Source organism: Miniopterus schreibersii, assembly GCF_964146895.1.
Source record: "Miniopterus schreibersii genome assembly, chromosome: 2".
In the NCBI taxonomy this organism is placed as follows: domain Eukaryota; kingdom Metazoa; phylum Chordata; class Mammalia; order Chiroptera; family Miniopteridae; genus Miniopterus; species Miniopterus schreibersii.
In genome coordinates, this window is record NC_138102.1 from 184,678,417 (window position 1) to 184,696,174 (window position 17,758).

Below are 17,758 nucleotides of genomic sequence, written 5' to 3' on the forward strand. Positions count from 1 at the left end.
CCCTGCACCCAGTACCTGCCTCACGTGCATTTGATCAGTAGGTGAATCAGTGTCCTGGGCCCCCTCGGGGGCTCTCCTGAGGTCAGTGGGGGGGGACCGTGAGAAAGGTGCCAGCCGCTGGAGGGTGGGCACGTCACTGACAGGAGCCCCTGGTGAGAGGTCCCCAGAGGCTGAACACAGGGAAGCCTGGGGAACATATATTTTTTTTAAATATGTTTTTATTAATTTCAGAGAGAGGAAGGGAGAGGGAGAGAGAGAGATAGAAACGTCGATGATGAGAATCATTGATCGGCTGCCTCCTGCACGCCCCCGACTGGGGACCGAGCCCGAAACCTGGGCATGTGCCCTGACCAGGAATCGAACCCCGATCTCCTGGATCCTAGGTCGATGTGTCCCTGTGTCTGTGTCTCTATTTTCTCTTCTTATCAGGGCCCCGGCCCTATCAGGTTGAAGACCCACCCTAATCCACTATGGCCTGACCTTAACTAATTACATCTGCAAGGACCCTATTTCCAAATAAGGCCATATTCTGGGGTTCTGCATGGACACGACGTTGGGGGACCCCGTTCGGCCCATGCACGTGGTTACTTCATTGGGTGCTTCCCATTGCTCTGCTTGTTCCTCCGCGCGCCTCACCTCTCCAGGTGCGGGGCGTGGTGTGGGGGGTCCCTCTGGGAGCTGGTGTTTCTCCCGAGACCCCCGAAGCTGCCGGCGCTCAGAGCAACGCGGAGAACCCGGGCAGCCTCCAGCCACCCGAAGGGTCACCGCCCGTGGTCACCCCGGCGTGGCTTGGGCGTTCTGCACGACTCTTTGTTCGTTTGTTGTCCCCAAGGTGGCCCCGTGGGCCGGCCACCTGTACCTGGCTTCAGGTTCCCCGTCGGCCAGCCCTCCTGTCGTCTTCCCCGCCTCCCGTGCCTGTGCGTTCATTTGCTTATTTTGGGGTTTGCAGAAGCGGGAAGGCCTGCTGCACTCCAGCCACATCACGGAGGAGCTGACCACGACCACGGAGTAAGTGGCCCTGCTGCCCTGTCCCCCAGGCCCTGCTGCAGCCGGGGGCTGACCCTCCGCATCCCTCCCCGTTACCGTGAAATTTTTCACGCCAAGCGTCTGCCCCACAGGCTTCCTTTGAAGTTATTTTTATTTTTACTTATGAGGAAGGGCAAGGTAGCAGTTTGCTTTGGTACTTGAATAAGGAGTTCCAGCTCTGTTATTTCTTCCCAAATAGAAAAATTAACAAAACTTGCATGGCGTGGGAGTGAGAGCTCATGCAGGCCGCCTGAAATCCTTTCTGGAACGAGACAGAGTGATAAACAAGTAAAAATGAAATAGGTCACGTTCAGAATCTCTTGCAGGGAAGGGAAGGGTGTGGGGAGACTTGCAACGTTGAGCCTCCGTAGAGCGGGCGCGCCCAGGTCTTCAAAGCGTTTGGTGCTAGAACGAGTTGCTCCCGGAGCGGCGGGCTGTCCCCACCCCGCGTCAGAAGGTGGCCTCCAGAGTGTCGAGAGGGGGGGAGAGGAAGGGAGCGGGCGCCCCGATGTCCGAGGGACCCACTGTCCCAGCTCACTGATCCATCCCACTGGCTCCGCCGGAGGGGAGAGCCTTGTTTCTTAAGGTGTCCTCCACACCTTCCATCGAGCCTCAACTTCCTTCCCATGTCTCTCTAGAGAGAGCTCTGAGGCCGCCTCCTCCAGGAAGCCCTCCCTGGTTGCAAGCAGGAATGGCTGGCTTCCTTTAGTCCCCACAGCACCTCCTGTATGTCCCACTGTAGGTGCACACGGGGGCCCCGTGGAAATGCGGGCTCGTGAGTCTCCGTCACCACCAGGCTTCGTGAGGGCAGGGCCGGGGGTGTTCATTTCTGTAGCTCCACGGCCTGCACATAGTAGGTGCTCAAGAAAACATTTGTTCAATGAGATGGAGCCAAGGGACTTGAGTCTAGAGGGGTTTGGGGGCGAAGTGAAGGTCGCCTTGCCTCAGGAGGTGGCGCGGGGGAGGGACGTGCATTTGTGCGTCGGCACAGAGAAGCCGGTGCCCACCCCTGGTGGCGTCCGCTTGGCCTGCGGTTCCCGGGCCCGTTAGTTCTGGGATTCCGAGGAAGAGCAGCGTTTCCTCACGGGACCGGGCCGCCCGCGTCGCCTGCACCCTGCGTTTCAAAGTTCCCTCTCCACGGCTGCCCAGGAGGACCCCCCCTGCTGGCGTTCTCCGTGTGAACCACCCCACATTTAAATACCCCCAGTGACATTAAAGGGGCGGCTTCAATAAAGAGGACGGTTTCCCGCGGGGCTGAATTTGCTAGAACGCGGTTGCGTTTTTATAAACGGCCCTTCAGGTGGGCGTTCCAGCTGGATCCCCACCACCTGAGGACCCTCTGACGCTCTCTCTGTTTCTTGTTTGCAGGCAGATGATGGGGCGCTTTGGTAAGTAACCCGGGGGTGGGTGAGGGTGAGGGTGGGGCCTGGGGTCACAGGGCACCGGGGCTGTCCCAGGCGGCCCCCAGGGTCCCCGCAGTTGCCGGGGCGGGTCTGGAACCCCCAGGAAGCGCGCCCTGCGCGGGCCGAGGTTTGCTAGCCGGGCTGGGGGAGGCCAGGCCGTGCGGAGCGACTGGGGGCAGGGAGGGCAGGACGCGTCGGGGACGTGGCAGGTGCTGCGACGGAGCGGAAACGGGCCACAAGGAGGGCGGAGATGTGGGCTCGCATACGGAGCGGAGTCAGCCAGGAGGGCGTCTTTACGGGGTGAACTTCCATATGTGGTTTTTCCACCTCAAAACCCCCCGCCCAGCAGCCTCCCGCAGGGTCGGCAGCCCGGCCCGGTCCCCACTGGCGCCCTTCGCCCGCCGTTCACCTCTGACCCTCGCCTGGGAAACGGGTTAGTCAGAGCGGACTGCGTGGGCCAAGGGGCGTGTGTTCTCTGCGGCCCAGCTCTCTCCGTGGGGCAGCTACCACTGTCCCTTTCCCGTGGCTGTTCCCCAAGAGCTGTCCCCGGCCTGTGAAGTCACCCCACCTTCGCCTCAGCCTGGGTTGGCAGACAAAGGGACGGCCTGTGGGGGCGTTTGAGTCCGGGGCAGCCCGAGCCGGCGCACTGCTCGGGGGACATTTCCCAGACAGAAAGCGCGGCCCCCGCCCCGCGCCCTGCGGCGAGCGGGTGGGGCGCGTGGCTGGCAGACGGAAGCGTGGAAGCAGGTGGGACCGTCCACGCGTCTCAGGAGCCCGCCAGCCCCGCTGCTCCCGGAGCTGCGGCCCCTCGGGCGGGGAGCGCCCCCCGGAGTCGTCCCCAGCTTGGCCACCAGGCTCGGGAAATACGCTATATTTTTTAAGTGACAATTCAGGTCTTTTTAATGGCTTCATTAATAAATTTTTAAAAAGGGGGGGGTGCAGAGAAAAGGAAACGCCCCGTGTCCAGTTGCTGAGGGCACAGAACAGTGGGGAGCGCAGCTCATGGTGGGGCCCCCGTGGGACGCCCCGAGTGGGCTGGCGGCCTGGGCACCCCGGCCCTGCCATGAGTCCAGGTGGAAGCCCGTCTGGGGGAGCAGTCGTGCACCCTTCTGTGGCCCCCCTGTCCTTTCTGCAGGGAGGGGCCCACACCCCCCGTGGATCGTGGAGGCACAGAGGTGACAAGTGGGACCCTTGGAGCAGTTTTAACTGTCATCTGGGGTTTCCTGGGTGTTGTCACTTCTGTGTTGGGGACAAGCCTGGTTCGAGGTTTGGGGGAGGGGGCGATGTGGGGGCCGGGACAATGGGACCGCGAAGCGGTGGAGCTGGCCTCGCTCCTTTGCGGGCTCTTGCGTGCGTGCGAGATGCAAACAGGCTGTTAGTAAGTGGCAGGCAATTAGTTCCACTCCCCGGTGGCTTCGCTGACGCAAGCCCCAGGTCTCCTGGTTACCAGACTGGCAGCCTCGGGCGTCACAGGGCTCCCACCGGCCCCTCTCCTGTGGACGCCCTCAGCCTCTCCAAGGGGGGGCTCCCCACCCCAGCCCAGGGTGCTGGTCCCCGGCTGGCCCTCTAGTTGGTTCCCTGTAGTGTCATTGGGCCGGGCTTCCCAAAGCACCCCTTTACCCCTCTCTCTCCTCACCCTCACCCTTTCAGACCACCCCTCAGGACACCTCCTTTCTGGCTCCTCCCTCCCTCTGCACGTCCAGCCTGCCTGTGGCTCCCTCTCTGCACCCAGGGTGCCTCCCTTCAGCTCGCACACTGCAGAACCCTGTGTCTAGCATGCTCTCCACCTAGATTCCTCCATGGCTCCCTCCCTGAGCTCCTCCAGCTCTCCCTCAAATGTCACTTACCTGGGGGCCCTCCCGGACCACCCCGCCCTGAATGGCCACCCCCCCCCCCCCCCGCCTTATTATTTACTCAGGTCTGTGCTCACGGGAAGCGCGCGGCTTTGCTCCCGACCTCAGTGTTTACTCGCGTGGAGCCCGCCAGGCGCCTGGCAGGCACTGGGTGCCTCGGCTTCTCACACAAGCCCCACAGGCTAGGGAGGGAGGGTCCACTCTGCCCCCTCCCCCTCCCTCCCTGCCCCAGCTCCCGACATCATCACTCTCTGGCTGAGGTGGGATGGGAGGCCCTTCTCTCCCAGGGGAGTTGGGGAGCCGCAGCCTGGTCTCCATGGCAACGGGCTTGCTGGCTGCTTTCTGCTAAGGCAGCCCCTCCGCCTCCCTGGGATTCTTCCCAGAGCCCCCCCCTTACAGGGGGAGAAGCGTCCTTCCTCCCCCCTCCTGGGCCCTCCCTGTCACATCCCCCCTTTCCGCCAGCAGACCTTGTGTTCACCCCACTCCGGGTCCTGCCCTCCTGGGCTCCTCAGCCTGAGGGACCCAGCCCCTCTCTGCGTCCGTGGGCCCTGAACTTGGATGCCTCCCGGGACCAGGCTGATAACATGAAAGAGGCAAGTGGCTGGAATATCAGATGATAACCGGCAGCTGCCCCTTGGCCTCTGTGTGGGGCAGCGGGGAGTGGTGGGGTCTGGGGCAAAGTGCAGCTTCCATGCTCCCCTTCCATGGGCGGCTCTTTGATGCCAGGCGGGGATGTAGCCCAGCTTCCAGCCCTTTAAGAGAATCCAGAAATTCAGACCTGTGGATACGTCTTCCAGTTTAGAAGTCAGCTTGAACAAACAAAAATAACAACTTCTGGACCAAACCAGACACGCCGAAGGTTGAACTTGGCCGACACTGGCACACTCCGGCCAATGGGGCCCTTCCTGTGTCCTTTCTGGCCTTTTAAGGTGCCTGTCTTTGTGCCACTTGGTTTACCCACCTGCCTCCCCTGCCTGTGCCCCCCTCCCCCCCGCCAAGGGCAGGGCTGTTCCCTGTTTATTTCTGCGACTGTCCCCAGAGGAGGGAGGCGAGGGCCGCCCGCAGGACGAGAGGGAGCTGTGATGAACGGAGCCCTGCGGGCAACACGCTTGCCCTTTCCTCGCGGCCCTTTAATTCCCAGCCCGACGGTGAGGGAGAGGCTATTTTATTTTCACTCCCGCTTTACCGAGGAGCAACCTGCCTGAGATCAGGGGACTCTGGAGTCGGGCAGCTGGGATTTGAACCCGGATCTGTTTCCTGTCCCCAAGGCCAGGCAGGCAGGATGCAGCACAGGCCTGCTGGCCACGGCGACGCTGCTCTGACGCCTCCCGCGCCGGCTCCCCGGGCCCCGCGGCCGCCCAGCTAAATATACCCACTGACGTCAGGTGCTGCTCTGCCCCTGGGGTTTTGCTCACGTTGCGTTTAACATTTGTGTTTTGCTTTGTGTAGATTAGCTTCTTATTAGCTTCTTATTTCAGTAGACTGTCTTACTGAGTATAATCTGAGTTAGATGTGATAAAAATAATTTACTGCCGCAGAAAGGTGTCCGCAGGGCTGGTCTTTAGGTCACCCCCCACCCCCCAGACATACACACATGCCTGGTCCCCATTTTCTTTATTTTAATTCTCACCTGAGGATATTTTTTCCATTGATTTTTTTAGAGTGGAAGGGGGAGAGGCAGAGAGAGAGAGAAACATTGAAGTGAGGGGCACACGTTGATTGGTTGTCTCCCGCACGCACCCCAACCAGGGCTGGGGATCGAGCCTGCAACCGAGGGAGGTTCCCTTGACCAGAATCCAAACCAAGACCCTTCAGGCTGATGCTCTAACCACTGAGCCAGCCGGCTAGGGCCCCGTCCCCATATTCATGTGTGTACATATCACACACACACCTTCTTCCCTCCCCCTAAAGCCAGGAGGAGGCTCCCGGGCTCCCTGGGCTGGGCTGGGCTGGGAGCGGCTCCTGCGGCCCCTGACCTTGGGTGCTGAGACCAGCACCTTCCTTTCAGGGCCCGGGTGGGGGCGGGGGTGCGGCTTGGATGCCTCCTCCAGCAGGCCCGGCTCAGCAGCGTCCTGGGCAGGCACGTTGCCTCTCCCGTCCCCCCGGGTCAGGCTGGACAGTCCTGGAGCAGCCTCTGGGCCGGCTCTGCTTCTGGTCTCCTGGCCACCCTCAAACTGGGGGAGAAGACTTCTCACCCCCATTCCAATGGGCTGGGTTTGCAGCCCCCCAAGAACCCCACACTGAGATTTGGGCTTAAGCCCTGGCTAGTCATAGAGGACCTTTCTGCTGACCCTAGAAACCTTGGGGGGACAGTGGCTCCTTCAGGACAGAAGTCAGGAACCCCAGGCCCTTCCAGATGCCCTCCTGCCTTGCCCTTGTGCTCCGGCAGGGACTCCCCACAGCCCTGTGGCCACCCCGGAGACCTCAGCCCTCCTGCCTGGGTTCAGCCGGCAGCGGTCCCTGTCCTGTTCCCCTGTGGCTCGACCATGGCCCCATCAGGCCAGACCTGGGCCCCTGGCCCCCAGCCAGCCCTGCTTCTTTCTCATCCACTAAGAGCCGTGTTGAGTCGGCCTCCGATGACCGCACATCGGAAAGGAAGGGGTTGAGTCTGTGCTAATTTGTTGGAGGGCAGGCTGGGCCCATGCGTGGTAGTCAGAGTGGGTTAGGGTTCGTCTGGGAGCAGGAAGGTGGGTGGGACATGGTAGAACGGACCATTTCGGGCCCCACGAATGTCCCCACACAGGGGACACCCTAGAAAAGTTGATGTAGAGAGACTCTGGAGCCGGGTCTCCCCTGGTTCATTTGTTTGTTCTGAGCACCTGCTGTGGGCGCCTCTGGGAGCCAGAGACGGTGCAGGGAACAAGCGAAACAGTGGAGCTGGCCCTGGAGGAGCTGAAGGTCCAGCAGATCATGCCGAGCAGACAGCTAGAAACAAAAGCACTCTGAAGTAGTGATTAAGTGCTAGGGAAAAACCACCGGGGTGGGAATGGGAGGGGAGAGAGTGGCGGGGGCGGGGGGGTGCTCTTCCCCACGGTCATGGAAGGCCCCTCAGCGGTGGTAACGTGTGAGAGCAACTGCAGGAAGCGAGGCAGGTGAACAGCAGGTGCAAAGGCCCTGTGGTGAGCAGGTGACAGAGCAGCAGCCCGGAAGCCGGTTGGTGGGGTGTGTCGGGGAGGGGGAGGGTGTCGGGGATGGCGCTGAGCCCTTTAAGTCCCAGGGGCCCACCGGAGGGAGAATAACTTTTATTTAAGAGCCATGAGAAGCTATCGGTGAGCTTTAGTCGGGGCAGGGATGGGGAGGAGGCACAGTATGGTCCAATTTGCACTTTAAAAAGCTTGCTCTGCCCGCTGGGGAGAATGGGTCCTGGGGCTCGGAGTGGGGGCGGGAGGCCTGTGAGGCAGAGGCTGCAACTGTGCCAGGGGAGGGGCGATGGGGCTGCTGTGAGGGTGGCCGCGGGCAGCCAGAGAGGAGAGGTGGCCGGGTGCACCCACCGATTTACGGGCGGACAGGGAGCCCGGGGAAAGGACGCCTCCGACGTGAGGGGGGCGGGTGTCCAGCTGCTCCCGCGTGCCCGTGGCCCAGGGCAGGCCCGGGTGGCAGGGCCCTCGGGGGCGCCTCCTCCTTGCCGGCGCCCGCTCTTGGGCTCTGGCAGGAAGTGAAAGGATTCCAGGCGGGCGTGACCGTCCCCTCGCGAAGGGTGGACGCTGCTCTGCCTCGGACAGGCTGGCGGCCGGGCGGGGACGGCGGCAGGGCCGTGTCCGTAACCCCCTCCCCGTGTCTCCGTGTCACACAGAGCGCGACGCCTTCGACACCCTCTTCGACCACGCCCCGGATAAGCTGAGCCTGGTGAAGGAGGTAGGCGGGCGGGCGGCGGGCCTGTCCTTCTGTTTGTTGTTAATCGTCACTCAGGATGTTTTCCCCACCGGCTTTCAGAGAGCGGAAGGGGGCAGGGCGGGGGGAGAGGGACATCGACGTGAGAGACGCACTGACCAGCTGCCTCCCGCCCGCCCCTCGGCGCCCGGCTCCTTGCCCTTTCACGGCGCCGATTCCGTGCTGGGAAATGTTTGAGGTCCCTGAGATGTCTGCCACGTGGACCGGGGTGTCATTATAGTCAAAACGTAACTTCGGTGCTCACAGCTCGCGGCTCCGAGCTCAGCATCTCGCGCCCCGGGAACCTCCCTGCCCACCTGCCCGCTTCCGTCGCACGAGGTCCCCGCCAGCGCCCACGTGCCCGTGCATTCGGATGCGAGGCTGTTTGCACGTGGAAACGTTTTTAAAGCATGTCAGCCGCTGGCTCTTGCCGGCCTCGTTGCCACGAAGCTGCGTGCACGGCCTGCTGGGTGAACAGGCGGCCTTCCCGGCAGAGCTGCTCCGCCCGCGGTGAGGCCGTGTCCCCTCAGGGGTGCGAAGGACACGCCCCTGACCATCGGCCCAGGCCGCCTGCTGAGAAACCTGTGGGTGGAAAGACCCACTGCACCCGGTTGGGCCAAACGGTTTTCTTAATGCAGGACTTCTCAGGGCCTTTAAAATGCTGACATGCCTGGAATTCTCCGAGAGAGAGCTGGGTAGGAAGCATTTTCCAAGCTTGTGTGTCAGTCGCGTGGGGCTCTGTCCTGCTCTCTCCGTGTCCCCAGCACCAGGCGGAGGGCGTGGCCCGTGGTGGCTGCTCCGTAAATTTGAGTAGAAAGAGTAAGGAAATGACATCTGGTCCAGGGGTAGGGTGGGTGGGGCTGGGATTAAGTTTCCGTGAACGTGGGGTCTGATCGCTGAGACAAGGTGTTTAAGTGCACGCTTCCCGGAGGTCTGGCCCGGACGGACCTCCGTTTACTGAAACTGGGGGGGGTGGCCTGAGGCGGCCTTTCTCTCTCCACCTTTCATTGTCCAAGGTTACGTCTAGGATTCATTTAAAAGTTTAATTATCTCCCCTGACAGTTGCATCCTTCTGAAGGGATGCACGTGGCTCGGTGAGCAGAGACGCGTGTTTTCCTCTCCAGCTGGGATAGTTTTAGGCGTCATCTCGTTAAAACCAAGGGTTAGTGTAGGAACATTTCGCTTTAAACGGGAGCTTTTTATTTCAGTAAACGGGAGGCCAGGGGAGCGTTGCACAAAGCTGGGGGGCACGCGTCTCATCAGACCCTTGGCGGGAGCCGGTCTCTCACGTCCCGTGTCCCTTTGCCCCGACAGTCCCTCATCACCTTTGTGAACAAGCACCTGAACAAGCTGAATTTGGAGGTGACGGAACTGGAGACTCAGGTGAGCCACGTCCTGGGTGGGAGGATCCACGTCCTGGGTCACGTCCAGCTGGTGTCGCTCCGATCCCGGGGGGGGGGCCGTGAGCAAGCCAGGTGCCGTCTCGTGTGTCCGGCAGGAATGCCACCTGCAGCCACCTCGCCGTCTCTCAGACCCCCCCCCCCTTTATTTCCTGGGGCTGTTGGAACAAATACCACACTGAGTGGCTCGGCAAACAGACGTCTGTTCTCTCTCAGTTCTGGAGGCTGGAAGTCCCAGCGGCCGCAGGGCTGGTCCCCCCTGAGGCCGAGCGGGGGGCTTGGTTCCAGGCCTCTCCTCAGCTTCTGGGGGTCCGCGGGCGACGTTGAGGTTTGTAGAGGTCATCACCCCATCTGTGCCTCATCTTCGTTGGCTGTTCTCTCTGTCCGTGTGTCCAAGTCCCCCCTTTTTGTAAGGGTGCCACCCCGGTTGGATCAGGGCCCCCTGCTGACCTCCTCTTAATTGATTACTTCAGTAAAGACTACAGGGTGTCCCCCCAAAATGTATACACACGGAACAGCCGATGGCTCAGTTGATGTTTCTTTTCAGATTTAAACCATTAATAATTATTCAAAGTGTGTGTACATTTTTGGGGGGATTCCCTGTATTTCCAAATAAGACCACATTCCCAGGGGCCAGGGGCTGGGACGCCGACGTCTCTATGGGGGGGACGCAGTTCAACCCGTAACACTCCCCGAGGTGCCGTAGCACCCGCCAGAGAGCCTCGCATGTGCAGGCCCCTCGTCTAGAAAGTTCTGGCCCCGGCCCCTGGCACACGCTCGCCCAGCGCCCCTGCTGTGTGCGCAGAGCGTCTCCTCTGCGGTCGGTGTGGGCACAGTAGGCCCTTGGACGGCGTGGGTGTGAGCTTCGAGGGTCCACTTCCACCTGGAGTGTTTTTTCAATAAATGTATGGGAAATATTTTTTTGAGATTTTATTACCAACTAGTCACATTGCTGCTGCTGCTTTGTTTTCAAGGCACGAATGGCGACACGTGTGAGTAAAGATTTCTTATTCACGTTGTCTTTCCTCTTTTTTTTTAATGTCTTTATTGATTTCAGAGAGAGGAATGGAGGGGGGGAGAGAGAGAAACATCAGTGCGAGGGAGACGCAGTGATCGGTGGCCTCCTGCACGCACCCCCACCGGGCAGGTCGAACCTGCAGCCGGGCACATGCCCTTGGCCCGGAATCGAACCCGCAGCCCTTCCGTGCGCAGGCCGGCGCTCTGACCGCTGAGCCACGCCGGCCAGGGCTCCTTTCACTTCCGGCGTCTCGGGTTAGTCACACGCACCACACCCAGGGCTCTGCGTTGTACCCGGCGCGCTGACCGGGTCCAGCCGGGCGGCCGTCCTGGAAACGGGCAGTGCGAACTTACGGCCGCGACGCACGCCCGCGGGAGGCACGGCCTGGGGACTGCCTGGCTTCCCTATGAGGGGACAGCGTGGGGCACGTCGATTTCTACGGGGGTCGGCGCCCCTGACCCCTGCCTGCTCGGGTCCACTGGACCCTCCCCCACGCCCACTCAGGGCGCAAAGAGCGTCATGAAAATATATGTTTCGAGCACTCGGCAGGCGCTGGAGACGAAATATCATTTCCCCGGGATTAGCCGCGGCCCGAACCCGAGCCCGACTGTCTGCGGCGCCGCGGATCCTCCCGGCAGCCCGGCTGGCGGCCTGTGCTCCTCTCCCTCCCTTTCCCCATTCACCTTCCTAATGAGAAAAGTAACCCAGGCCCTTGTAGACGCGTCTGAAAACGCACGTGAGCAACGCGAAGGAAAATCCTTGGTGAAGCCGACGGTGCGGAGGGGCTGGTTCCAACCCTCCTCTGCGTGGACGGAATCGTGGGCGGCCAGGCCTGTGCCGGGACGCCCGCGGGCCTGTTTTCAACGCGTCTGTGTGTCTGTGTTGTGCAAACACATTGGTTATTTCCACACTTGGTAACATTGTACACTATCGGCTGCTACTGTGTCCGCTGCCTGAGACAGTAACAGCCGGGCCTGTACTTAGTAGCGGAGGAGCAGACGCCCTCCTTCCTCCCTCCCGTCCTCTCGGGGTCGCTGCTGCTCCGGGCGGGCCGTGTGTCTTCCCGGCTGCGTGACAAGCCCAGGTGTCCTTTCTAAGCGGCAGCGATCTCGCCGCACTGCTGTTCGCAGGGCGCTCTTTGTCACCCCGTATGCGGGGGCCTCTTTTCCCGTCAGCGCGAGTGTGTAGGTTCCTTTCTGATCTTTCTTTCCTCTGCTCCCTGGCCCGTCATCTGCACTCGTCGCTTTTAACAGCCGCCGTCTGTCCCATCCAAGGCTGCGCTCCTCAGACGGGTCCCTCACGACGGGGCGCGGCCCCCTCCCGACGAGCGGCGCCCCGGGCGTCTCTGCGCCCCGTCTCTTTCTTCAGGGCCAAACTCCGGCACAGAGAATCGTCAGAGGCGGGGAGAGACCCCGAGGGCCCCGGGAGGTCTGACGCCTGGGGCCCCCCTCTCCGTGTGGACGACCCCCATCCTCGCCCGCGGCGCCCGACGGTCCCCGCCCATTTGGGCCCACGCACCGGCGTGAATAGTAGCCGCCCGTCTTAGACGGAGACCCTGAACTTGAATTTGCAGTCACCGTTATTGACGCGATACCTTCCCGGTGGTGGACGGTTGTGATTTTGACTTTTGGTCCGTGGTCGTGGCTGGGTGGCCTGGCCCCGGAGCCGTGGTCTCACCCACGGTCACGGTCACACCCAGTCCCCAGCGTGGTGCCGTGCCCGGTCCCGCATCCACACCCAGCTGCGGGTTCTCTCACCGAAACCAGGGGTGGGTCGTTCTGCTTTAAAACGCCTTCTCCCTTCCACGCGGCTGGGAGGCACCGCGGGCTCCGCCTCGCGGCACGGCCTCACCGAGGGCTTCTCTGTAGTTCGCAGACGGCGTGTACCTGGTTCTGCTCATCGGCCTGCTGGAGGACTACTTCGTGCCCCTGCACAACTTCTACCTGACCCCGGACGGCTTCGACCAGAAGGTAAGCACCCCCCGTCGCGGAGGCGCCCGGTTAGTGCCCCACGGCTCTCTCCGGGGCCCGGCTGCGTTCCCCAAAACGTAAAACCGGCCCTGGCTGGCGTGGCTCAGTGGTTAGAGCGTCGGCCCGCACACCAAAGGGTCTCGGGTTCGATTCCTGGTCAAGGGCACGTACCTGGGTTACAGGTTTGATCCCAGGCCCCGCTCAGGGTGCGTGTGGGAGCCACCAATGGGTGTGTCTCTCTCACGTCGATGTTTCTCTCTCCCCCCTCCCTCCCTCCCTAAAAGTTTTCCACTCTCTCTAAAAATCAATGGAAAAAATACCTTTGGGTGACGATTAACTAAAAATATTTAAAAAATAAAAATAACATACAACTATATGACAAGTGGCATCTCGCTTACACGGCACCCACGGTGGAAGGAGACCCGTCAGCGGTGCCGGGTGCCATGTTCTCTTCCGGGCCTTTCCCATGAGATCATCATTAATAACTGTGGTCCAGTGTCGGCACAGTTGCCAGCCTGTGCCCTGTTCCTGCCACTGGGGCGTCTTCTTGAATATATATATTTTCTCCATTCCTGTGGCTTGTTTCTAGGGAAATTCCCCAAATAGGAGCGTTTGGATCCAAGGGCCCAACCATTACAGTTAGGTGGCTGGCTCTCCCGTGTCACTGCCCTGGGTGACCGGGCCGTTCGCCTCCTGCCAGGGCCTCCCGAAGGCCAGCCGTCCACCCGCATATAGTCAAAGCCTTTGGAAACTTGGCAGATGGACTGACCCGATTGCTTTGGGCACATGGGCATCTGTCCTTTTATTTCCCCAAAGTGCTAGACCCGTGAGTCAGAGAGGCAGCCAGCCAGAGGGACCTCTGAAACCGGGGCCAGGGTTTATCAGTCTGCCCAGGTGGGCGCTTGGCAGGCTGCTTGCCGGTGGCCCAGTGCCAGTCCTGTCCCGGCTGCCGGGATGGAGTCGGACAGGTGAGTCCGTGGCGGGTGGTGAGCATGTGAGCGAGAGAACAGAGGGCCCCGGCCGAGCCACGGAGCCCATGCGACGTCCCGGCCGCGAAGGCACCGCCTGTGACGAGGCCCCTGCGCGGCCAGGCCCAGTTTTGGGGAGAGAGCTTTTCCCGGTTCCAGTGCAGCAGGAGGCTGGGAGGACGGTGCACTTAGCCAGGCGCCCGGAGGAGGCCTGTGCGGGTGACAGGGGCGCCGTGTCCCCCCGGCCTTCCGCCCTGTGAAACGGTCACTGCGCTGGCCTGGGGGCAATGCGGCCAGGAGGGGCGGCTGCCTTAGGTTCCCAGGTCGGGCTGACGTCTAGACCCGACTCTTCCGTTCCTCCCTCTTTCGGGCCCGACTCCACCCCGATTCGCCGCCTGCTGTGCGTGTGCGGCGATGGCGGTCGGCGGATGGCGGGGGCGGGGGCGGGGGCTCTGGGAGAAAGGGCTGCCCTGTGCCGGGGACAGCGCACAGGGCCGGGCGCCTCTGGGAAGGGACTCGTCTTCTCGGAGCCTCGGTGTCCTCATCTGTAAAATAGGGTCACTGTCGCTTCCAGTCGTGTGGATGTGCCAGGGCCTGGGGCAGACACACGGGGGCCCCCAAGCCCTGGAGGGCAGGCTGTGTGTCTCCACCCCTGCATCTCCCAGCCACCCCCGAGCCCCGGCGAGGGGAGGAAGGACCAGCAGACGTCTGCCCGCCGTGCCCCGCGCCGGGCGCCCTGGGTTCTGGTGGCCGTTCCGAAGACCCGCTCTGCCCACACTTGCCTCTGTCCTGTCCTTTCAGAGGGAGAGTGCTGGGCAGCAGGCGGGCCTGGGGACAGCTTCCGCCCGGCATTAACTCTCGCGTCCTCGGCAGGTCCACAACGTGTCCTTCGCCTTCGAGCTGATGCTGGACGGGGGGCTCAGTAAACCCAAGGCCCGGCCGGAAGGTAAAGCCCCAACCACGTGTCCTCGGGGAAAGCTGGGCACAAGTGTGACCGGGCCTCTGAGGGCTGGGGGGCCCTACCTGCCTCTCCCGATAAGATTCCTCCACGTGGGTGGCTCCCAGGCCAGCACTGCCAACCCCAGGCCTCCATGCCCCTGTGACCCCCATGCTCCTGGTTTTGGGGACCAACAGGGCTGTGCTGATGGGGCCACCAATGCTGGGTCTATAGACACCACATGACTCAGAGGCTGTGGCCCCTGCCCATGGGCCTCAGGATTTAGTTGCCTCTCCCGGGGCAGCACTCGGGCTGGGGATGCTACGTCACGGCGTGAAAGGCCATCGGAGGCGGCCTGCAGTTTAGTGACTGTTGGGTTGTGTCCCTGGTGGCCGGCAAAGGTGATGCCCTTGAGCGGGGAGGCGGCACGTTCACTCTGTGAGGGGCTGGGGCCCGGGCCAAGGGAGGGGCCACCTTTCTGCCCCGTCCTGGCTGCTGTGTTACATGGTCTATGCCAGGATGCTCTAACCTGAGGGAGCGCCAAAACCCTAGAAGGGCTTCTCCAAGAACAGATGGTGGTGTGGGGGCTGTGGGGTGGGCCCGACAAGTCTTGTTTCTAATGAGTTTCCGGGCGACGCCAGTGCCCCGGGTCCAGGGATCCCACTTTGGGAATTGCTGCCCTCGGGCCACAGCATGAGTTCTGGGTGGGACACGTCCGTCACTCCTAGGTGCTCTCTTTGGGAGGCTCACCAGACAGCGTTTAAGGTCCATCCGGGGACAGGAATTCCATCCTGTGACTCCTGACCCTCCCCGAGTCACTTGTCTGAGGTCCCACGGTGTGTGAAGACCAGAATCCAGGGCCCAACTCCCAGGACTGGCGCCCTGCCCACCAAAGAAGGTGGCCTGTACCTGCTGGGCCCCAGAGGGAGCTCTCATCCCCAAAGTGTGCCGGGCAGGCCACACCATGTGCCCAAGCTTGAGGGCTGGGTCAGCAGCTGCCACCCTGCCCTGCCCTGCCCTAGGAGGCCTGACCCTGCCGCAGGCCAGTGGTCCTGGTGCAGGTGAGCCTCTGAGTGTTTGGTCCCCAGCAAATGTCCTTGGCTGTCGTAGACCCCACACCATGCAAATGTTATCGGTTGTCACACTAGTCCTGATGCAAATCCTAGCGGGGATGGAAGAGGGGCACCTGTCCTGGCCGCCCAGGGACTCATCCCACAGGTGGCGGCCCAGGGCTCCCACAGAGGCCTGTGTCCGGGGACGGTGCTGCCCAGAGCATCCTGGACGATGCTCTGCTGTGGACACACATGTGGCCCATGTGTCCCCAGTGACAGGGCTCCCGGTGAGCCCTCCCATCCTGTAACGTTCCCTCTGTTTCCTTCTACAGATGTGGTGAACCTGGACCTCAAGTCCACCCTTCGGGTCCTTTACAACCTGTTCAACAAGTACAAGAACGCGGAGTGACCTCGCAGCGATGCCCCTGTGTCTCCCCGCCCCCCCGACAAGCCCCCTGTGGTCTCTCCCCACCCCCTTCCCCCACCCTCCTGCCCCCCTCGAATCGCCCTGACCTCCTTTCCACACAGTGTGAGCTGCAGGGCTCTGAACACCCGGGCTCGTGCTAGAGCCTCGCTTCTCCTGGCGCTCCTGGGGCTCCCGGGGCCCCCGGGGCTGAGTCAGCAGCTGTGTCAGCGGCTGTTGGCTTGGATCTGACCATGAAAAGGAAAAACCCAGGAACCCAAACCCCTCGGCCCCCGGGAGGGCCGCCCCGAGTTCCATCCGACGGAGCAATTAGTGATCACAAGCTTCAGAGAGGCCCCGCAGCCCGGCTCTCCTGCCGAATCCCCGGGGAGGGCTCTGGAAGCGAGGCCTTTTTAGTAGACAGCGTTCTGCAGTTTTAAAAACTCCTCTCAATTCCCAGAAGCGTGTGCTGTGGCAGGAATGCCCACCCACGTCTCGACCGCTCCGTGTCGAGTTAATTTTTGCGCAAACACCTAAGACCCAGATAACCCGATGCCGCCCAGGAGGGACGGACCTGCTCAAGGGGTGTCGTCTCTGGCTCCTGGCCGGGCCGGGTCGGAGCCGGCTCCGCGGAAGTCGCCACCATCTCAGGGCCCTCTTTGGGAATGGACGCATTTCAGATACTTTTAAAAATCAGGGTATATTTGTCTGCTCAGGGCGCCGTAACAGCCCAGCCTGGGCGGCTCAGACAGCAGGAGTTGATTCTCTCAGGTCTGGGCCAGGAAGCCCAAGACCCAGGCGTCGTCAGGGTTGGTCCCTCCTGAGGCCTTTCTCCTGGGCCTGCAGACAGCTGTCCTCTCCCTGTGTCCTCATCACCCCTCTGTGTGTGTCTGCGGCCTAATCTCTTCTTAAAAGGACACTAGTCATATTGGGTTACACCCACCCATAGGGCCTAATTTTACCTTAATCCCCTCTTTAAAGACCCAACTCCAGATAGTCCTGTTCTGAGGCCCTGGGTGTTAGGACTCCAGCACCTGGATTCCGGGGGACACAGTTCAGCCCCCGATGGAGCGAGGTGTTCATCCTGCTCCCCCGGAGCCTCGGCTTCCTGGAGCCTCGCTGGCGTCTCCCCCTGGGGCACCCGCGTGCGGCCCCCGGCGAGTCCCCGCAGATCAGCCTCCCTCGGGCCTTTCGCTGCTCACCCCCCGCTCTGGACCAGAGCTGTTGAGAACATCCTTCCTGTTCAGCGGGATGCCCTGCTCTAGATTTAGGAAAAGGTGTCATGGTCTGTCTCCTCTCTTTCCTCAAAGTCAATTTTTAAAAAGTCAGGGTGGGCTCTGCTGCAGGCACGAGTCCCTCTGTGTGACCGACCCACCGTCTTATTGGTCTGGGGACAGTATTTGGGCGTGAGTTCAGGGTCAGGGAAGCCGGGGCGTCGTCTTGGAGTAGCAGAAAAACTTTTCCTTCACTCCGGAAAGCTCTGGGACACACATTTTCGGTGAATTGCGTTTTTCTGTAGAGGGGCTCTCGTCCCCAGGGACTGAGTGGCAGCCAGACCAGGCTCTTTGAGGCCCGAGGGGGCAATACTCGCCCATCCCTCTCTGTGGCTGTGTCTTGGACCCTCACCCCCACCCCCAGCCTCGGGGTGCCTCCGTGAAGCTTGTTTTCCCTTCAACAACCACAGGTGTGCAAGCTCGGAGCCCCGCGCCCGTGTGCTGCGTGTCCCAGTTGGATGTGACAAAGCTGTGTTGTTTTAGAGCAGCTGAACCCCTTTCCCACCCCCGTGTGTCTTTTTAATCATTTTAAGCGATGTTTACTTTGGATTTCTGGATGTTAAATAAAAGCTACTCACACCCCA

The 17,758-nt window shown here is 61.6% G+C and overlaps 1 protein-coding gene across 2 annotated transcripts in view; it reads left to right on the top strand.

Moving 5' to 3' along the window:
• The window catches only part of PARVB (parvin beta), a 67,044-nt gene extending 49,286 nt beyond the window's left edge, over nt 1-17,758 (top strand). For both annotated transcript variants that reach the window (XM_081130219.1, XM_081130220.1), the window contains exons 7-13: nt 950-1,008; nt 2,395-2,414; nt 8,076-8,137; nt 9,467-9,535; nt 12,439-12,540; nt 14,382-14,454; nt 15,830-17,758. In XM_081130219.1, coding sequence (XP_080986345.1) covers nt 950-1,008; nt 2,395-2,414; nt 8,076-8,137; nt 9,467-9,535; nt 12,439-12,540; nt 14,382-14,454; nt 15,830-15,906 — 462 coding nt within the window. In that variant the 3' untranslated portion in view covers nt 15,907-17,758. The remainder of the gene's footprint in view (nt 1-949; nt 1,009-2,394; nt 2,415-8,075; nt 8,138-9,466; nt 9,536-12,438; nt 12,541-14,381; nt 14,455-15,829) is intronic.